This window comes from Alligator sinensis, unplaced genomic scaffold (genome assembly GCF_000455745.1).
Source record: "Alligator sinensis unplaced genomic scaffold, ASM45574v1 scaffold116_1, whole genome shotgun sequence".
Classification (NCBI taxonomy): domain Eukaryota; kingdom Metazoa; phylum Chordata; order Crocodylia; family Alligatoridae; genus Alligator; species Alligator sinensis.
The window spans coordinates 2,915,972-2,938,837 of NW_005841908.1; the positions used below are offsets into that span (position 1 = coordinate 2,915,972).

The 22,866-nt window shown below is 45.8% G+C and overlaps 1 protein-coding gene across 6 annotated transcripts in view; it reads right to left on the reverse strand.

Annotated features, from left to right (window-relative positions):
* AMOTL1 (angiomotin like 1) overlaps nt 1-22,866 on the reverse strand; it is a 148,362-nt gene that overhangs the window by 73,845 nt on the left and 51,651 nt on the right. For 4 of the 6 annotated variants that reach the window (XM_006018622.3, XM_014517419.2, XM_014517417.2 and 1 more), the window contains exon 2: nt 5,963-6,875. In XM_006018622.3, coding sequence (XP_006018684.1) covers nt 5,963-6,816 — 854 coding nt within the window. In that variant the 5' untranslated portion in view covers nt 6,817-6,875. Of the gene's footprint in view, nt 1-5,962; nt 6,876-15,077; nt 15,222-22,866 lie in introns of all 6 variants that reach the window. The other 2 variants (XM_006018626.3, XM_025197876.1) reach the window with 1 other exon arrangement.

A 22,866-nucleotide genomic window follows, 5' to 3' on the forward strand; every position in this document is an offset into this window, starting at 1 on the left:
TAGTCTCTCTCTCTTTCTTCCCACTTCCAGGACCTCCTGATTAATAGCAAAACACTGGTCCTCCAGATGAGCTCGAAAACAGCAGTTATCTTCTCCACTCCTCTAGCACCTCCATGGCTAGTAGAAAACTGCTTAAGAGATCTAGAGGACAGCTCTAAAACAGTTCACCATTGGAAGCTACTCAATGATGTAACACGGTAGGAACCGACCTTTCTGGAAGGTATGCCACAAATTAAGCCATGCACCTGAGTGCCACTCTGAACCCCTTCCCCTGCTCAACCTGCTGCTCTGCTTTCTGCTTCCTGCCCTGTGCCCCCAAGTCAATTTACTACTCCACTTTCTGTTCCCTATCCGGTGCTCCCTGCCCAATCTGCTGCTTTGCTTTGCGCTCCCTGCCCTGCCTGACACTTTGCTGCCTGTCCTTCCCCACAGACTGCCTGTGACACAGACTTCCTGTGCCACTTCTGGCACGTCACAGGTTGGCCACCTGTGATGTAGCTTATCTGAATTTCTTAGGGGAAGCTGTAAAATGTTTTAAAATATTCTAATCTAAATTATTCTCATCTATTATTAATCTAGTCTAGGGGTTGGTAACCTACAGCCTGTGGGTTGGACCTGGCCCATGAAGAGGTCCATCCAACTCATGAAGATCTGCTCCACTATAGTTTGCAAGCACCTTTCCACATCAGCAAAAAGCTGCTGATCCATCAAAACTGGCCTTGGCTGTAGCTTTTCCCCCAAAAAGCATAAAAATGCCACAAATCAGCAGTTAAGGATAGGTTCCCCAGAAAATTAATCCATGTTAACAACAATGAACAATTTGAAATAGAGGGCAATTCTCTAAAGCTTTACTGTAATCAAAGTAATTCTGGGCTTAGACACAATGGGCATTTTTACACATGCTGCAGGATGTGGCACCAGGCGCTTTAATTAGTAAGCTGTGATAATTAAAAGTGCCTTTGCGTCATGTATATCAGCGTCACCATGCATCCCCATGCTGAGCAAATGGCAGTGGGGCGCTCTGAACTAAAGCTCATTGAATATGTTTTTTTTCAAAGTAACCTACCACCATTTTTTCAGTGCAGAGACGCTCAGTGACACTGATACACATGACGTGGAAGGATGCTGGAGTGCATCTATTTCCATACTCCAGCAGACTCTATTAACTGAGTCTGCTCCAACACGCTGGATTTCCAGTGTGTCGAAGTAGGCTCTGTGCATGTGTATAGGAGCTCGATATGGCTCCTCATAATGAATATGACAGAGAATCGTGTCCTGAAAGACAAGAGCAATTGCTTGATGCTAAGCATACTGCATACCACAAAAGGCTATTCTTCCCTTCTATGATTTCTGGGATGTAGACTCTGTGCTGCATACACTGCAAGAGAGAAGCCAAAGGTAATGAACTATGAAAGATTACAGCTAGGCTGCAAAGGCTTTCAGTACTAAAATCTTTTGTCATAACAGACTGTTTCCAGATCCACATAGGGAAATCGTCAGCCTGAGAAGCCCAGAAGCCTGAATGGGGCACTGCTGCAAAGCCTAAACCAGCCCTGTCAATTTGGAGCAGATCTGTGCGATTGATTGCCTGAGGGATTATTTGAAGTGTGGTCCAAGATGCCCAGACATTTACTGACAGAGGCTGATTATGCATGTCTCTGAACTGAGGTGATTGCTGTGTTAATGAAGACTGCAGCAGAAGACACAGAAGAAAAAGAGCCCGAAATAAGAATGGTGTTCACTAGGTGTATAGCATTCATGCAAGGGCTGGATTGCCATTTCAAATGTCTCCCTGATGGCCAGACAGATTGCAAGAAAACAGCATGTCAGAGAGGAATCATAGGAAAGTGGGGCTGGAAGGGACCACTGGAGGTCATCTAGCCCAACCTCCTGCCTGAGGCAGAATTTGGAGCAAAACCTTGGCTAACCTATTATTAAAACTACACTGGCAACCCTGCCACACAACTATAAAGCATAGATCCATAACCTGCCACAGGTAAAGCAGGGAAATATACCACAAGGAAGGACACACAAAGCCTAAGCGTAAAAGCAAATGCAGCTCTAACCACTCCAGCTGAAAAAATAAAATAGTTCAGCCTGTTCATGGGTGCCTGCGACTGCAACAACAACTGCTTAAAATGTAATACAAAGTGCCAAGTCACAGAGCACAAACAGCCACGCACAGAATAAACCCCAGCGAAGCCCGGATGTCATTGGGACAGTACCCGAAGTGGCTGAGAATTCCTTAAAAGGGCCCATGACCTAAGGACCTAAGATATTCCCCTTCTTTATATTGCAGCCAATCTTCAAAAGAAAGAAGAAATAAAACTGGGGTGCAGAGGGAACAATGCCTTGGCTTCATACTCATGACCAGTTCTGCAATGAAGAGCAGCCACCTGCATTTGGAAAGGAGCAGTTCCACGCCGCTGGATGGTTTCTAAAGCATGGTCACAACCTATGGGTGCCAGCCATGGAACTGGCTAAACAAACCTCTGGAAAAGCTTGATAAAGTCCTCAGTAGTGACAAGTGTAAATGAGGAAATATTCCAGTCCCCATACAATAAACTAAATGAATCTGCCAAGTTTTCAAAAAGGTCAGCCCAGGTTAGTGGGCTCTCTGCTTTGCTAGTCAGTCCCCACCTCCAAAACACAATCTGCTTCTGCATACCTGCTCTGACTGGGGGGGGAGGGGTGTTCTGCTATAGGGCAGAGAAATCATATGAACTGTCCAAACTGTCAATCTGTGTTGCGGATTTAGGACTGGTACCTCCCTGCAGCTGAGCATTACCTCACGGTATAAGCAGTCCCATTTTCATGGTGTTAGGTCATGAGCCCCTTAGACAGGGAAGTAATTCCCCCTCACGTGTAGCCTCTTGAAATTAATGTGACTACTCATAAGAGCACCTGTTCACCAGTGAGCAGCAAGGAGCATGCAAACTGTATAATTCCCCGTTTGCTACAGAATTCAACACAGCTCTGCCACAGATGCTGGAGTATGATGTGCTGCATAGTACATGAGGTTTTGCCCAAAGGGCATTTAAACAGACTCAGCAGAACAGGCTCGTTAGTTTTGCAATCAGCATTTTTCAAGAGCAATAAAAAAACTGAGCCATCATCCTTTTATGGGGAGATTAATCTGTTTGGTGTCTGCAGTTTGTTAACATCAGGAATTATAACTGGAATCCTGTCATGCTTCCTGAGACTATAACCTAAACTTGACCTTATTATCTTGCGTTTCCCATTCTCACAGAGCTGTTTCTTAGCATAAAGTATTTTCACTTGGCTCTTAAAAACAGCATTTCCCACTGAAAATTACACAAGCTCTGGCTAGTTAATGCTGGTATTCCAAACACATGTTTAGCTGGTGAAATTCAAGTTATATTGCCAGGCCTCACTACGCCTACAGGGAAGTCCAGAGGCAGTCAATGCAGGCATATGCTTGTATGTAAAGCAGTGAGGTCCCCCATCTGAAGGACACTTGAAGCCTCTGTCTTGTAGGACTGGGTTCTATCCCATCCAGATGTCACAACCACTGCAATACTTGCAATCACTTTTGTCTGTGCTTGTTTATCTGCGCACAGTTACCTACAGCACTTCAGACATAAAAATCAAACATTTATGTTCTGAGTTAACACTTTTCAAACAGACATATAGAAATGTAGAGCTGGGCCTGACAATCCAGGATGATATTGCAGCTTCACCTGGTGACACTGCTGATACAAGAAGAGGCACCATGTGGTGAGCCCTCAGGAGGGTTAGGGGTCAATTGAGAGCTAATTATATTCTGGAAAATAGAAAATATTGATATATGCATGAAACATTAAAAAATGTGGATTTAAAAAAATCCTCCAAACCCCAGGAGGATAAAGAAAAATTTGTCAAGGAAGTCAAGGAAGAACAACTAGAAGCGATGAGATTAAATGACATCTCGGCGGAGAAGACTGGTGGAATGGTCAAATCCCAAGGCCAACTTCTACCTTCAAGCATGTGAATCCCACTGGGAGCAGTGAAACTCATCAGGTCTCTTACAGTTCTCAGGATTCAGTCCACAGAAAACTGAAAAACAGGATTCTACAAGAGTAACACTGTCTGCAACACAGGCAACTGAAACAAATCTATTGAAAATTTATAGCATCCCTAGCTACCTACAGTGTCAAGAGTGCCCCATAGCCCTGCTGTTTCCAATAACTTCTATTAAAATGGGAACATCTGTATAGTCCCTGTATGGGCTGGTATTAGATTAAATAATAGGAAACTGATGCTTTCTTCTAGGAGAATTCAACTGCATAAACATATTCAGATAATTTTAGCTTGACGCCTAAAATGAATTTATTAAGGGTTAAGGCGCTGATGAACTGCTACATATAATATTCAATTTAAGTTCTTTAAAGCTCCAAAATTATTAGACCACTTGATCAGGCACTGCTCTCTGGATTGGTACAGAAGTGACTTTAAATTAATACAGGCAACCCTCATCATTCACGGGGGATACGTTCTTGAGATCCCTACAAATGGCAAAATCTGTGAATACTGACAGGGCTCCCCGTCAGACCCCACAGCCGCCCCCTGCTTCCCACAATTGTTTGCGGGGCACCCCCGCAGTGCCTGGGGACTGATCCCTCCCCAGTGCTGCCACAGCTGTTCCAAGCACCGCCGCAACCACCGCCCTCCCCATCCCTGGGGCTCCCCTGCAGCACCTGGGGACCCCCCCCCCCCCCCAGCACTGGCATGGCTGCCGCCAGGGGAGAAGATGTCACCACTGCTGCCACCTCCCTCCATATCTCTGGCACTTGTTCTGTGCCCACCTCCCGGATATTTGAATCCACGAATCTGGAGTTCATGAATAGCGAGGGTTTCCTGTATAGATTTATGTAATTGAACTGAAAGTAGAATATGGCCCACTGCATCTCAATAGATGGTGTATATCTGTGATGCTCAAGCTTTTGGCCCTGCAGCCCAGATGAATAAGGTGAGGCCAGTCCATGGGCCAGATCAAGCCCTGCATGCTAGGATCAGGCCCTGGGACCTGGCACTGCCTGCTGGGATTGGGTCCCAAGTGCCTGATACCACCCCCTCTCCCCATACCAGGATTGGGCTCTGGGTCCTGGTGCCACCCCTCTCAGCCCTCCATGTGCTGGGATCAGGCCCTGGTGCCCAATGCCACGCCCACCTGGCCCTGCAACCTGGGATCAGGCACCCAATCCAGCATAAAGGACATGGGGCTCCTCATGGGTCCAGAAATTTGGCAGTGGGAAGTAATGCTGCTGTTGTCCCACTGCTAAACTTCCAGATCCATGAGGAGCCCCAGAGGCCAGATGACATGGGGCTGAAAGCTACATCTGGCCTGCAAGCAGGGGTTTGAGCACCCTGGTCTACAGTACAGCAATGCATCCACCTTGCTCATATTAAGGGTGTTTCTGGCACAGAGTGCTATAGGGGCTTTGAAATGGAAGTAAACTATATTTCTATCCACTGTACTGCTTTTATACTGTTAGACTGGTGTAAAATGGCCACGTATAAACGAGCATTTGGCCTGTAGGATATACATTAATATGGGATCAGCACTTGTGTAAGACAACTAGCGTTTTGCTGCTCACTTCATAAGCACAGGAACAGGCCCATATATAGATTCACCTACATTTTCTCTAGCTGAACTTCCTTTTCCTTTTCAGAAACCAGTTATTTATGGTACACAGAGTATATTTTTAAACACTACATCCCTGTGGGATGGTCTGGCACGACCTGATTCCTTTGTTCAAGAATGTATAATGGGAAAAATGCCCACATCTTAACCCAGTTGGTGTTCTAGATTATGAGGCTGCTGCAGTTCACCCTCGCAGCTAGGCTGTTGGTTAAGAAAGTAGTAGCGCTGTTTGTCTAAAAGGTTCAACAGTGTAAATAACATCAAAACCAAAGGGTATTTACAAGAGCAAAGAAATCAAACCCAAGCATCCAATGTTACCTTGTTACACCATACTCCGGGGGAGGCTGGTATCTGACAACTGCTACTTCTGTTCTCGCTGGCTGTGGAGCAGGGTAGGAGGGTTTGAGAATATCTTGCATCATCCCAGAGTGCTGGTCATTATAAAACAGCCCGTGTTCCTGAGTCTTGCTGACTGGAGACACCACCTGCTTGGCTTTGTAGGGATATTCAGGCGGCGGACCTCTCGGGTCCGTTCCTTTGCCAGACAGCTGAGCAGGTGGCAGTCCACCAGTTTTGAACCCTTTGTTATTCCCTGAGGTAGGGGGATGTTGTTTAGCACCATTTCTCTCCAATGATAACTGCATGATCCTCTCACTTAGAGAGCGGACATGGCCCTGCTTTAGCTCTTTAAGCGCCTCATCTTTATGTGCTTGCCCACTGTTGGTCCGGTTCACAGTTGGTCTCCCTTCTGTTCTGGATTTCTGACTGGACACTCCACCAACATAAAAACTGGGCCCAACAGCACCTGGCTGCTGGCCCCGAAAAAACTGGGACTGAGCCTTAGCCTCTTCATAGGTTGGTAGTTCCTCATTGTTCTGCTGAGGCTGAACAGTGGCCCTAGACTGCTTCTCCATCACAGTATTGTCCACCTGATGTTCTTGCCCCTGAGGTTCCTGGCGAGCTGACTGGTGGACCATTTGTGGGTCTTCTTGTGTGAGGTTTTCCGTGGAAGAAAGAGTGCTTGTTGTGCTGTTGGATGGTCCTACGCTCCCTGTGGCCTGGTGCTGAATTGCCAGCAGATTCATGTTCTCATTTGGGTTGCCATACCTCAGCTGCTCCTGGATCAACCGCTGTAATACTGTTCCAGCTGCAACATCCTCTGAACCTCTCATTTCCACCTCCGAGATCCTGAGGAAGTTTGGGGGATGCAACGTGCATACAGGGTCCTCAACTAAATGGAAACAGAGGAAAGTGAGGATTTGTATTTTGCCATCACACCAGTCTTTAAACCATGCAACTGCTGAGAAACTTTAATCCTTTCACATTCAACACCCTACTCCCAAGCCTGGACACAGAAATACAGTCAATACCTTGAGAAAACTCTGTAGTGCTAATGCAAATAGTAAGATTGTAAAGATGTAATTGAAAGCAGAATCAGCCTTTGGCTTTGTCTCTCAATCCAGTGGTTTGCCTCATTTCTACTAATTTTGTCTCTAAATAACTGAGCTCCATAATTTTGCAAGGTGGGTACTAACAAGGGGCCAAGGATTGGATTAGATGACCCTTGAGGTCCCTTCCAACTGTATGATTCTATGATGATACAGTGGCAGATTTACTACAAGTCAGGTCAGCTACATAGTTCCTGCTTGATAGGCTCCTTAGAAACACCATGAATGGAACAGATAACTAGTCACATAGCTCATATGGACAATAAAAAGGATAGTGCCATCCTTCCAAACTAAAGAAAAGTGACACATCTCCAAATACTATATACCTGAGGTCAAATACTGCATGAACTTGTACCCTGGGCAGCACACTGAGTTCAGGGAATTTGCACAGGTTGTGATTCAGTGCAAAAAAAAAAAAAAAAAGTTACCTTGTATTTGAAGTTAATTCTAATCCAATTTTTCAACAGCTGAACCCATTCACCCATTTGCCACCAGTAACAATCTGAACCCAATGAACTGCCCAAAGTGATATATGGAGCTGGAGTCTCTACTGCTTCAGAGCAATAACCACATGTAAAGGGGATTGTACCTACTCTTACTTGCCACTCCATATAACAGGAATAACTCCACTGCGTTCAGTAAAGTCATTTCTGAGTGACTGGTGGAAACTAAACTATAATCAAGTCCTCAGCACCAGAGAGAATTCTCTCAAATTCTTTAATGATCTTTTCTTGTCCTCCTGCCTTTTCAGGGACAGGTTTTTTAGGTCATTCTTGAAAATGTTACTTCTCAACCCTGCTGCTCACAGTTCTCAGAGGAGTTATTTAGAAGCACTTTATTTTTTTTCTCCATTTGAAAGTAGTTTAAAAACAAACTTTCTCTGGAGGTTTGGAATTTCCCTAAGCCTTCATCTGTTATCCCGCACATTGTGTGTTCGCTTATATACAGTTTGGTTGCCAGATGGAAAAGAAACACCCTCAGCTCTTAGCTAAGAGAAAAGGCCATTTCCATTAACATTTTTGTGGCAAAGACTTCAAGATGATTGTAGGGTGTGCAAAGGAAAAAAGACTGCATGCTGCTACTCTAGAGACAGAGCACTGTATGCTGTCCCGCTTTCCTCCAGAAGACATTAACTGCCGATGCCAATGGTCCTCAACCTTTTTAGACTCAAGGCACCTTCAATAGGCTCGAGGCACTATACAATAGACCCAAGGCACCCCTTCATAATTTCTGTAAATTAAATGACACCCCATTTAAAAAACTAACTTATTATAGTGCTTAAATCCTTGCAGAGGGCCTGGGTAGTGGGGGCAGGGGAACAGCTAGGCAGGGACTAAGCTGGAGCCTGCACTTGACTGCGCATCTCCTTGCACCTTGTGGCACTCTTCAAAGGATCTTGTGGCACCCCTGGGTGTCCCGACACCCTGACTGAGAATCAGTCCTGTCCTCATTAACAAGACAAAGAATGCAGGACCTAATCCCTGTCAGGAGATGTTTAAGTTGCATTAAAAAAAATTCAGGGCAAAATGCAAATTGGTAAATTAAGGACCTAAAAAAAAATCTAGAGAAAAACCAATCCTGAAAGTCCCAGCCACAAAACGCAGAAAGCAAAGTTTCCTCATTGTCTAACCTGGGGCTTTCAAGTATGCTAAAACGCAATCCAGTCTGAGCAGTTAGGTGCCTACCTCTTGACCACTCTCCACTACAATGCAGATACGAGACAGACTGACACCTAAATCCCAAAAGAGACCTGATCTATCAGGCATGCTTCAAAAGCATGTCAAATGCCCAATCACATCACTGAGTTCAGCACAAAGCCCAGCAGCCACAGTCATTCATTCAAAGACATCAGGGCATACTGCACTCATAGCCAATCATTTGTAGAATAGGCTAGTGGCTAAAGACACAGGACACCTGGGGTCCAGACCTTTCGCAGACTGAGGAGATTCAAACTCGCATAACCTTCTTCCCAGAAGAGTACCCTACCCCAGAGGTAGTTAACCTGCAGCATGAGTGCCACAAGTAGCTTCTGTGTGTGGCACATGGCAGATCTGGGAGGGGGCAGACAGCACAGCAGCAGCCAGGACAGGAAACAAAAGGCAGAGCAGGACATTGGACAGGAGCACAGGGTATGGAGCAGAAAACAGAGCAACAGATCAGGCAGTGGAAGGGGATAAGAGTGGCACTCACGGAGGGTGCTGGGCTAATTTGTGGCATGCCTGCCACAAAGAGGCTGCCCCCATTGCCCTAATGGGCTAAAATGAAGGCCAGGTGGGGTGGCACTCTCCACCCTCATGTTGAAGGTGGGACTGCTGCACAGTCAAGAGTCATGAGGCCAAGCAAGAGGGGGTTTGTCACTAAATAGTAGTGGCCCCTCCCTTTGTAGCTTAGCACGGGTAAGTTCTGGGTTCCAGTCCCTGTTCCCAAGGCTCTGTATGGATTTTACGTTAGAAAGATAGTCATTGGAGTAAAAAAAAAAAAAAAAAAAAAATTAAAAATCCAGTAAACCAGGCTACAAATGCAGATTCCCTTTGGCTTGCTTTATTTGTGGGTGCACAGTTGCCTGGGTCCAACTAAAGGGATGGAGAGTTTCTCTTTACACACACACACACACACACACACACACACACACACACCCCCTCACGCAGAATCCATGGTCATGTCTACATCCTGGAGCAATCTGCCCTGGACAGGCTGATCCTGAGCACAGCACAACATACCATCTACCACCCTCTGTACACACACCAAATCCAGAAGAAAGCCAGTGAGACGGTTCTGGACTCATACACAGAGGCCACTCTCAAGCACTTTGAGGATCAAGCTCTTGGGAGCAGTCCCTGCAGCAACTTCACTAATGTATTTCCAGGTTTTAAGTACGTAAGTGGGTGCAGCTGAGCAGGACATGCTCAGGAACATATGGACTGGAGCATGGGACCACAGAGGTGCAGAAACATCCCAAACCACCCTCTTCCTGTGCAAGTGCTCTAACCATTAAGATATCAACCATCAGGTTACTGTATGAAAGGGGGGTACCTCCACCAATTGTGGCCAACTGGTTGCACTCTGGATCCAACCAAACAGAGGCTCCTACTGGGTATCTTCAACAACTCCAGGGAGGGGTGGTACCTCAGACACACCCTGTGCTTGGTGTTTCCTCTTGGGTAGCTCTAGGCAACTCCCCACACTCAGTGTCTGGGCTCTCTGAGTAGCCCTTCAGGGGCCCTGACTCTCCCACTGTCAGTACAGGGAGAATAGATTCCTAACTCTGCTTCTCTGAATTACTTCCATGGGACTATGCACTTATTTTCAGAAATTTAAAGGACTAATCCAGTTAAAGTTACTAGGAAAGCTACTTGCCTGCCTAAAGTTATTCACTAGTTTAAATATTTTGCCTGAGTGCAGAGCATGCACCTCTGAAATCACTGAAAGACGAACACTTTTGCAAGGGCTGAATTCCATTCAAATCTTCAAAATAATATGGCGTACATTTTTTGGATAGGCTGGAAAGCTGAACCTGCAAAAGTCACAGACGGACACCCCCATGAACAGACACAAATGGGGACTGTTTATACTCTTCCCCAGCCTGCCCCTCCAGCTACTACTCTGAACTCAGAACTGCTGCTGTTATTTTATTTTATTGCACCAGTACTGAGAGACCCTGGCAGACTGGGTATTTTGCAGACACACTACACTGCAACAGTATCATTTCTGCCCCATAAAGCTCACTATTCAGGCTATGACAATAAGCACCATGCGATAGGTGGAGAATGACAGGTCAGGATGAAGAAAGCAAGTGCACCAAACATAAGTGGAGGTTTCACTTCAACACCCGCTTAGTCACTGACCTATTTGTGCCCCAGCACAAATATTCTGGTGACATGATTTAGCTGCCTATTTTCTGACAATCTATCCCCTAAGGCCTGGTTCCATGATTATTTTTCTCAGTTTTTGCAGTCCTGTGCCATAAAAAAGCTATGTGCCTTGGTATAACTATCCAGGGCAGAACAAGGCAGAAAGGTTAAAACACAGACCAAATTTAGATTAGCAAAGGGAATCAAGGACAACAAGAAGTCCTTCTTTAGGTACATAGGGAACAGGAGGAAAACAAATGGGAGTGTGGGGCCATTGCTCAACAACTCAGAAGAGCTGGTTACTGGCACCCAGGAGAAAGCTGAACTCCTGAATGACTACTTCGCCTCGGTCTTTCACCAGACCAAGGGGAAAACTACGCCAGGTAGAGTAGAGGATGAGCATGGTAGGAATAATCACCTTCCTACTATTGGGCTGTAGAATTGGTGCATGACCAATTAATACAATTAGATGTACACAAGTCAGCAGGACCGGATGATCTTCATTTGAGAGTGCTGAAGGAGCTGGCCAAAGTCATTGTGGAACCCCTGGTGAATCTCTTCCACAACTCGTGGTGCTCTGGAGAAGTCCCTGAGGACTGGAAAAAGGCCAATGTTGTGCCCATCCACAAGAAGGGCAGGAGGGAGGACCTGGGTAACTATAGGCCAATCAGCCTAACTTCCATCTGAGGGAAAATCCTAGAAAAGTTCATCAAGGAGCCTATCTGCAATAAGCCTGCAGAAGGCAAGATTCTGAATGACAGCCAGCATGGCTTCATCAGGGGCAGGTCTTGCCTTACCAACCTCATCTCCTTCTATGACCAGGTAGCTCGCCACCCAGGCACAAGAGAGCAGGTTGATATTGTACACCTAGATTTCCAAAAGGCCTTTGATCTAGTATCCCATGATGTCCTCACGAGAAAATTGGAAGATTGTGGGCTTAATTCCGAGACAGTCAGGTGGGTGAGAAACTGGCTGCAGGATAAGACCCAGAGAGTCGTAGCGAACAGATCTGTGTCATCCTGGCAAGAAGTGGGCAGCGGTGTCCTGCAAGGGTCAGTGCTCGGTCCAGTACTTTTCATCATCTTTATTTAACGATTTGGATGTGGAGTTGAAGAGCTAGCTCACTGGCCAAGTTCACAGACAACACCAAGTTATGGGGAAGTGTGGTCGCGTTTGAATATAGGCTACAGTTACAGGCGGACCTAGACAGGCTAGCAAGGTGGGTGGATCAGAACCTGATGAAGTTCAATGTTGAGTGTCATGACCCAAAGGGTATGACTGCGTGTGCGCTTCGGCACTGCAGAATTATTTCCCGCGACAAGGAGCTTTCTTTGCACGGTGCAATTCTGAGTTGCATAGAGAAAACCCCGGTGCAAAGGAGTTCCCGCCATTCGCATGCAAATTTGTTTCCCACTATTGGCTGTTTCTAAATTATTCCCATGTGGCGGCTAGCGATTGGCTTGCTAGCCGTATAAGAGGCTTGAGCGGTTTCCGCCCAAGTTGGAGGAGGAGAACTTCACATCCATCTCATGAAGAACTCTAAGCGCTGTGGAGCTTAACGAGCCCCGCGTGTGCCTTAAGAAGGATATAGGGGCCTGATCAACCTCTGGCCTCTCCTCATCGCCGCCTGATCCCTCGACGTACCCTTCCCTGCGCGCTCGGTCCACGGAGCCTAGAAAACTTCGTGTGTGTGTGTATCCAGAGCTCTTTCCGGGTTTAAGAGGCTCGAGTTTTCTACGGGTCTTGTTTGTGCGAGTTTTCTTTTCATTTGTAACTGCAACTGAAGCGAAGTTTTTCCTGCCTACACCGCGACCATCTACGGTGTAAGTAAAATAATCTTTAATCAACCTCTATGCGTCCGTGCCTAATTCTAGTCCACCGTGCCAAACTCCCCGGCCCACGTGCCAGGGCTGCTGGCCACAGCCCGCTGCACGCCCCCGAAAGCCTCAGACCGCTCCCAGCCCGCACATTGAGAAATGTAAAGTGCTCCACCTGGGGACGAGCAACCCCCAACACACCTACAGGCTTGGCAGCACCAAACTGACTAGCACCACAAATGAAAGGGACCTGGGGGTAATAATAGACCATAGTATGAATATGAACCGGCAGTGTGATGCTGTAGCCGGTAGGGCAAATAATACTCAGGCATGCATCAATCGATGCATCTCCAGCAAAGCCAAGGAGGTGATTCTTCCACTCTACTCAGCACTGGTGAGGCTGCAGCTGGAGTACTGCATCCAGTTCTGGGCACCACACTTTAACAAGGGTGTGGACAAGCTTGAGAGAGTCCAAAGAAGAGCCACCCATATGATCAGTCTCAAAAGGCAAGCCATGTGAGGAAAAGCTGAGGGATCTGGGACTCTTCAGCCTGAGGAAAAGAAGGCTGAGAGGGTACCTGGTAGCAGCTTACCGCTACATCAGGGCAGTACATCAAGGGCTCAGTGAGCAACTGTTCACCAGGGCACACGAGGGGAAAACCAAAAGTAATGGCCACAAACTTCTGGAAGATAGATTCAGGCTTAACATTAAGAAAAACTTCTTCACACTCAGGGTGTCCAGACTGTGGAATAAGCTCCCACCAGAGGTGGTGCAATCGCCTACCCTGGTACCCTGGAAATCTTCAATAGGAGACTAGAGAGTCAGCTTGCTGGGGTCACCTGACCCCCAGTTATCTTTCCTGCTTGGTGCAGGGGACTAGACCCAATGATCTTGTGAGGTCCTTTCTGGCCTTACAATCTATGAAACAATTGAATGCTATAGTGCAACTAAGGCAGACAAGGTTCCTTGGGTGAATTTGATATCTTTTATTAGACCATCCAGGAAGAGCACACACCAACTGCTGAAACTTCCTTAGCCTGACGAAGGGTTTTTGAACCCAAAAATTTGCTTAATAACTTTTCTCCAACTATTTGGGTTGGTCTAATAAAAGATATCAAATTCACCCAAGGAACCTTGTCTGCCTATGTCCTTAGACCAACATGGCTACAACCTAAACCCCTGCAACATAGTGCAACTAAGAAATGTTACTTCCTCCATGACAGTAGATGAAGAAGAATATACCATGAGCTGTAGATCAAACCCCAAAGCCAGCAGCAAAAATGCCCTTGGATTTCCACAGGAATCAAGATTTGACCCACAGCATGTTCAAGGTTTTGAGATCCTTCAGAAGAAAATCTAAAAGCATCCACACCTGAGGACGGGCGGTAATCCAGGCTGACCTTGACAGGTTCAGTAAATGGGTGGACGAGAACCTAATGGTGTTTAACACTGAAAAACGCAAGGTTCTCCACCTTGGGAGGGAAAACCTGAAGCATGTCTATAGGCTTGGCAGCGCTACGCTGACTAGCAGTACGGATGAGAGCGACTTGGAGGTCAGGACTGACCACAAGAAGAACATGAGCCTGCAATGTGATGCTGCAGCTAGTAAAGTGAGCAAAACACTGGCTTGCATCCATAGATGCTTCTGAAGCAAATCCCAGAACGTCATTCTCCCATTGTACTTGGCCTTGGTGAGGACACAGCTGGAGTACTGCATCCAGTTTTGGGCTCCACAATTCAAAAAGGATGTGGAGAAGCTTGAGAGAGTCCAGAGGAGAGCCACACGCATGATCAGAGGTCAGGAAAACAGACCTTATGGCGAGAGGCTGAGAGCTATGGGACTTTTCAGCCTGGAAAAGCGCAGGCTCAGGGGCAACCTGATGGCCACCTATAAGTTTATAAGGGGTATTCACCAGGAGCTAGGGGAATGTTTGTTCACCAGAGCACCCCAAGGGATTACAAGGTCGAACGGTTATAAACTCCTGCAAGACCGTTTCAGGCTGGACATAAGGAAGAACTTTTTTTACTGTCCAAGCTCCCAAGGTCTGGAATGGCCTGCCGCTGGAGGTGGTTTAAACACCTACTTTGAACGCCTTCAGGAGAAACCTGGAAGTTTTTCTAGCTGGGATCCTATGACCCCAGCTGACTTCCTGCCCCTGGGGCAGGGGGCTGGACTTGATGATCTTCCAAGGTCCCTTCCAGACCTAATGTTTATGAAATCTAAGCTACCCAATTTCTTATCAAGGTATCAATGACACCAAATAGGAATGAGGGCTAATTTCACAGGCAGGTACATGAGTGATCTTGCTTGCTTACCAGCTTTGACACTACCAATTGCTTCTGCTGTTAACGGGGAAATATCACGCCTACTGGAGAAGAGTGGATGGTCCTGGTAAAGAAACCCAGTGTCTTCCAGTATCTGGACAGGACTACTGGGTTTGTAACATACACAAGGGGGGCCTACAAGAAAGAAAAATGGGATGTCAGTATCAATAAACTTTTTGAATAGACAGTTTTGATGCTGTGGCTTGACGTTGATACATTTTGTGAGTGTGACTAAGTGAGCAGAAGTAGCATGCCTTGCCAGGCCACACCTCTTGTTTGATCCACTTATTTCAGGTGCTAAGACCCACTCGTGACATGTCTGAATGTTTGGGGGAAAGGGGAATCTGCATATTCAATACCCCTTGATTTCCTTGAGTGTGGAATATGCAGCCTCTCTCAAGAAATGCTCAGCCCGTCATATGATTGGTCCTTTACTGTGCAAAATTTATCCTGTATCAGAAACCTACCTAAGAACTTCAAAAGACAATTTTCAATGCAATAAAGAATTACTCCCTTGAGTACAGAGAAGGCCGATATTAAACCAGAATTCAATATACAATCCTTATTTTCTGCTGCTTTAGCCCTAGGAAAGAAATGTATGATACCTAGCTATGCAAGAAAAGAAAGCACAGCTGTCCTTTATACCAAACACAGGATACAATTTAACTGGCCTGCAATATGTAAAGAAACATTTTAGATGATCTTATCCATTCTTACTTTGAACTTTATAAATCTAATAATTCTTGCTTTAAGGAGCCCAGAAGGTTCAAAATCAGGAACTAGAAAAACAGCTACTGAAAGCTACACAAGTTGAGGATCAGGATTTGTTATTTTGAGCCCTGGTGCGATATGAGACTAAGGAACCAGTGACTGGGAAGGTCTGTCAACCTATGAACCTGCACATTGTTCTGTAGCATCGGGAAGCTGGGAGACTCTAGCCCATAAAGGTACAAAGTATTCATCTCCAGCCTTGGCAGGCTCTCTCTCTAGACTTTAGACCAGTGGTTTTCAACCTGTCCACAGACCCCTGAGGGTCCACAAACTATGTCTAAGGGGTCTGTGAAAGATGACTATGATCAAACAAAAGCATGCAAATACTCACACTTACAATTCAAGGGCATCCGCACCTCCATTTGAATTTTTTTTAGGGGTCCACAAATGAAAAAAAGGTTGAAAACCACTGGCTTACACTACAAAAATCAGATAATTCTTTTATTATCTTGCTTAAAGCATCACCCACCAATCCCACCCAATATTCTAGCATAGCTGTTACATTATGTCTATATTGGTGATATGGGGGGCCTGCCTGTTGCATTAAATTAGCTTACTGAGACAACTCCATTGAATCCTGCATTTCCACTTAAAAAAAAACCACATAATCAATATCATCAATGACCTCTTCTGGATATATCTGTATGGCTTTCCCTCCATCCTTCTCTTCTCTGCATTGGACTTTGTCTGCTATACTTCTTCACTTGGTAGGAGTGTTGCCAGCGGATCGAGGGAAGTGATTATTCCCCTCTATTCAGCATTGGTGAGGCCACATTTGTGTTCAGTTTTGGGCCCCCCCACTACAGAAAGGATGCAGACAACTTGGAGAGAGTCCATCGGAGGGCAGCAAAAATGGTGAGGGGGCTAGGGGACATGATTTGTGAGGAAAGGCTGAGGGAACTGGGTTTATTTAGTCTACAGAAAAAGAGGCTGAGGGGATATTACAGCCTTCAACTTCCTGAAAGGAAGGTTGAAAGAGGATGAGGCTACACTGTTTTAGTGGTGGCAGATGACAGAACAAGGAGCGACAATCTCAAGTTGCAGCCCCTCTAACCCCCACAGGGAAGCCAGCCTTTACGGACGCACAGCCCCCAGCAGTGGCACACCCCTAGAACCTTCCCTGCGGTACTCCTCAAGGTAGACATGTGACAATGAGCTGGGTTGGGACTTTGGACCCTAGTGCAGCTGTTTGCAGGCTTGGAGTTGCCTGCCACATCTGGCCTGGGCTCTGGGCAGCTGCTGCCAGCCATGGAGCCCAGGCTACTTGCTCTTGACCACCTGCTGTGAGCAGCCCAGGTCCATGGCTGGCGACAATTGCCCAGGCTGACTGTGGCATGCCGAGCAAAACGGCCTTGAATGCCATGCTCTGGCATGCATGCCAGGGGCTGCCGACCTCTGAGCTAGGCATTTTCAGCTTGTAGAAAAGACACTTAAGAGGGGACATGACAACAGTCTTCAAATACCTGAAGGGCTATCATAAAAAGGAGGGAAAATATCTTTTCTCTCTTGCTGCAGAGAGAAGAATGCAGATCAATGGCCTGGAGTTGCAGCAAAGTAGGTTTAGACTGGATATCAGGAAAACCTCCTTCAGTGTTGTAACAGTGAGGCAGTGGAATAGATTGCCTAGGAAAGTTGTGGACTGTCCATCACTGGAGGTGTTCAAGAAGTTGGGCAGCCATCGGTCAGGGATGTTCTAGGCATAAGCACGCCTATGTTGTACTAAGGGTATTTCCCGTGCTTCTGGGCCTTGCTGGTTGCCCCAGGGCTGAGAGGGAATTCCACCCCCCACCACTGCCACGTCTGCCAGGGTTTTTAAGCCTCTCAGAGGCACTGAGTGTTGGCCTACGCCAAGGCTGGGGATTTGGCTTAGGGTGGGTTAGTGCTCCTGCTGGGACTTAAAACCTGCAGATGCCTGGCTAGAGGATTTTTCCCCTCCACTCAGGGTCAGACTGATTGCCAGGAATGAATTTTACCTCATGGTCAGATTGATATGGACTGTGGGGGTTTTACCCTCCTCTGCAGCACAGGTCATGGCCCTCTTCCTGGGATCTCCTGAGCACATTTTGCAGCAGACGGACATCGGCCACCATGGTCCCCCTGCTTTACCTGTGGCAGGTTAGGGTGTTATGTCTTGTGTTGTGTCCGGGTTGACTGTGTGGTTTGCTAAGAGTTTAGACAATGGATTTGTACAGAAAGGTTTGGACAGGGATGATCCTGCCCCAGGCAGGGGGTTGGACTAGGCGACCTCTGGAAGTCCCTTCCAGCCCTGCTTTGCTATGATCTCATCTGACTACACAGAGCTTCACCTACCACCATGTTCTTGACTCACAGATTTCTTTCTCCACTCTTAAATTATCCCACCTTAACCAAACATGCATCTCTGGCACCCTTTTTGACATCTTTTTCTGCCATATCATCTTTGCATCCTTCCTGGGTGCTGTTGGCAACTCCATTATCCTTCAGCAGCCCTTGTACCCTGTGTTCCCTTGACTCCTCTCTCTGTCTGAAATATTGCCCCTGCCACTAAGTCCTGCTAGGTTCTTCCTCTACAGCCTCTCCATTTACTAAAAACAAATCTTTTTTCCCCCAATTATTTCATTTTTATTATAATAATCTATAAAAAGTCACAGAAATGCCAAAACATGAGCCAAACTTTGCTCCAATCACTCTGCCTTTTACACTTCCCACCTCCCTTCCCATGTTTGAATGATACCTTTCTTATATTTTTATTCTAGAGAGTGGGCTCTTTAGAGCAAGGATCCTAGATCACGTCTTCCACCCATGCTGGCTTTATGCTGGTATAACAATGATGTAGGAAAAGTTCCTCTTTATTTCTACTCCTGTAAGCTGCTAGAAAACCATGCCTTTTCTCTCTGCAGAACATGGTCAGCAAAGAAATAACAGATGACAGTGCCCTCATCTAGGTGATGGTGAGCCCGCGTCTGAGAAAGCAGTCAGGGATGACTTTAAGCAGGCAAGTAGCCCCAGTAACTTCAACTAGATCAGTACCTTAAATGCCTGAAAATAGGTGCCTGGCTCCAAGGAGGTAATTTAAAGAAGCAGGGTTCAGAATCTAGGCTCCCTGTACTGACAGTGGAAGAGTTGGGGCATCTGCCGGCTACTTCGAAACCCCAGACACTGCGTGTGAAAAGTTGCCTAGAACTACCCAAGAAGAAACACCAAGTACAGGGTACATCTGAGCTACCACCCTTCCCTGGAGTTGTTGGGGATATCCATTAGGAGCCTCTGCCTGCTTTGAAGTTTCATATCCTGATAATGCAGAATAAGAGGAGAGTAGTTAATTATTCAATAATGTACACCAGACATATTTTAAATAAATGGCATTTTGTCAATGAGGCTTCCACCCCAAACTAAAGTCCACCCTGACAAAAAGACCAGTGATGGGTCAGAGCAGACACCTCAGAGAGGTTGTGACCACATGCCCCAGTTCTGCATTCAGGCTCTGTCTCAGGAGAGCCAGAGAGAAGTGCTGGGAAGGGTCACTCAGGGCTTGGGGCTGCCCTTGAGCAGTCTACTGTTCCTAAATGCCAATCTCAGGCACACTTCAGTGGGAGGCATTTATTCTGTCGGCTTGGATCTGGAGTCAGAGGAAAAAGCATGTAGTTACTTTCAGTGATTTTCATTTTTAGTGAATTAAGGCTTCTTTTCACTTTCACCTACAACATTTCAGTTTAAGTCAACTCCCCTACTCCTAGTAGGGCCACATTAGACTAAATGAGAACAAAATCTGTCCCAATAGCTTTACAGGGTGAAGCCATCTTTTTTGTGCCCAGAGGAGAGGAAAACAGAGTTTCTGTGAAATGTTAATGAATTCATCATTTTATCATTCATATTATGCATGACTATGTACAGCAGTTATCTATATTTAGAGAGCAAGTAGGAAAGATTACTCAATTGGATGCATATGAGCCAAAAAAAATTTGTCAACTTAGCTCATAGAGTATTCTCGAAGTAGTGTTAATGCTGTTATTGAATTGAATTTTAAATCTCTGAAATGACTATAGTCTTCTGCTTCAATGTCAAGTTAACGGTATCTCCCTGCCTGCCTTTCCTACACAAAATTTTGTATGAATTAATCAATAGGAATTTTGTATTAAACAAGCAGGATGAGGGCTTGGATAGTCTTTCTGAATATAAGCTGTATACTTCATTTAGAAAAACAGAAGGTAAGAAAACAAATGGTATCATCCAGCACAGCCAGCCCCAAACAGTGAAAAAGTCATGAATCAGACACTGACATTCACTTAACTAACTTTAAAATAGTGAGATTAAAAAGTAAGTTTTTTTATATTTAAAATGCCCTGCCTCCCCCCACCCAGCCTTACGGTTTTTAAACCTTTTGGGTGCACTCAGGTTTTCTGTTTTTCTCATCAAACATGCAGGCAGGAAACTAATGGTATTCTTTTTAAATGAAAGCAAATATTCTCATCAAATCACTTGTCTTTTAGGAGCAGAGGCATCAACTAAAACAGCTTTGTAACAAGACTTGAGAAAAAAAAAAATCACAAGAGCTAGTAACCCTGATCATCTCCCAATGGCTCTCAGACTTGGCCAGATTCTGATCTCAGTTACAACAACGTCACCATATTACTCATACCCAGGGAAAAAATGCCCCCTCTGTGCCTTGTGTGTTATTGTAGTGGTGTTTTATGTTCATTCACTGTAGGTTTCAATTAAATGTCAGATTTAATTGGCACAAGAAACATACACCAGTTTATGTGTAAAACAGATAACAGTTGCTGAAAGATCAGTATTTGGCAGATAGCCACAATCCAGACTACCCACAATATTATACAACTGGAAGCTGTTTTAGCTTTGTAAGCAGTTTTGGGCCAAAGCAGAAGTTATCTATTTTTCTTTCTCTGTTTGATGTTATCAATGGAGTCCTCAGAAACTGAGAGGGTGCATCCACACCTGCAATTAATGCAACTGAATAAATTCTAGTGCAATTTGAACCAGAGTAAACTAACCCTGACATCACCGTCTATGTGTGCATTTAAGCGCAATAATTTACTCCCCTGTCAGATAGTACCCATGTCTGACAGGACTATCTGACAGTGTTGTAAATTAGTCTACACCAGTTCATTTGGTGCACATATGTAAACAGTGACGCTTTACTGCACAATAGTCTACTGTACAGTAAAAAGCATGTGTAAATGCTCCCAGCTTGTCTCTCTGGAAAGGAGTGTTGCTCCGAACACTCAATGGCAAATCTCCCAATTATTATAAGGTTCTAAAACAGCTCCTGAGCACCCTCACAGATCACCAAGCAAGACTATCTTATCTCCTTGCAGACTGTATATCCAGGGATGAACTCTTAGGTGTGGCAACTCATCTCCTCCCGATGATGTCTATATGCATTTTATCACACTGCTATTCACAGCATGAATCTCACCCACCTGTCTCAGTCACCAAAGCATTGCTCCTTCTGTACACCTCAGCCTTCTGTACATCCTACCAAAGCTGGGCTTATAAGACAGAAAATCCTCAAGTGCTAAGGTTAAGATTGAGTCCTCTGTGTCACTGCAATAGTGAACAGGGGCTACAAAAGCATCAGACAGGGAACAATTCACTTAGTACAGGTGCTATGTAAGACCTACACAGGGTCCTTCACAAGATCAGCACAGAGACCGAGTCCAACAAGGAGCAAGGAGCTGAAAGCTGTGGGAGGAGAGATTCTGAGCAATGGTACTTCCCATAGGGTGCCTAGGAGAGCCTGTCATAGGGTACGTCAGTAGATCTCAGCCGTTTTTAGACTCAAGATACCTTTTGTTAGGCTCAAGGCACACCTCCTTAGATTCAAGACACCCATCGGAAACTGCCAGCTTTTAGTTTTCACTCATTTTTTGACCACAGAAAAATAATACAGCAATTCTTCTGTCGCAAAGAACTCAGGAAGACCACAACCAGTCAGAATGCTTTTAACACTATGGATTCTTACTCAAATTCATTGGGTTTATCTTGTGAATCATGTTTGCACACCTAACAGTGCTGTCACTGGGTGGCATCCCATGGCACCCTGGTTGACAATCACTGGTGTAGCTCAAGCCTCTGAGTTGCCCAAGTCATGCATGGGGGCATTTTAGCCCCCAAAGCAGCCTCTAATCAAAATGGTGCAGGGGAGCTTAAAGTACAAAAGATGCAGCAGAGCCTGGAGTCCCTACATTCCTCAGCACAGCACAGCACAGCACATCTCTGAAGTGGTTGTAATCTAGACAGCAAACCCTTTGGGGCAGCCAGGGTCCTTCTGTCTGTCTTATGGCACACCCCACATCCTACAACTGTGCTGGTACTAAACCAGCCATAAGTATTAATATGAGCTCAAGACATCTCTTCCTTCTCACTGTCCTCATGATGTTTCAGTGATGGGAGCCTCTAATGCAGAGGCAGGCAATTATTTCAGGTGGAGGGCCACTTACTGAGTTTTGGCAAGCCATCGAGGGCCACATGACAGGCAGCCAGGGGCAGATAAATATTAATTTTCCAAATTTTTAGGGGCCCCACAGGCCGGATAGAACGGCCTGGCAGGCTGCGTCTGGCCTGCAGGCTGCATTTTGCTCACCCCTAATGGCTCTGTAGGCTGGACTTGCAGGATGCCAGGATGGCCTGCCAGGAACATTAGTGGTAGCACCATCTGTCACACACCTGCTCTTGGCCAACCTACAAATATGCTACAAGTTTAACACCCGACATGGAAACCACCAGGAAAAGCCTTAAACTAAAGGGACTCCGCTACCAGACAGCACAGCTTCCAAAAACAAGAGCTGGCAGGAAGAACAAAAGGATTGGGAGCAAAAGCACAAGGTTGCAGGGCAGGCAGTACATGTGACCACACAAAGGCCAATTCTGAAGGAGATTAAGGCGAGAAATTGGCTCCTTTTAAAGCTATTATTTGTGTCTCGACCTATCAAAGCTGCAGGTTCTCTCCCACATTTTAAAAACAAACTGAATTTGGGAGCATTGCTGGGAAAAAAAATAGAGCCGGGAA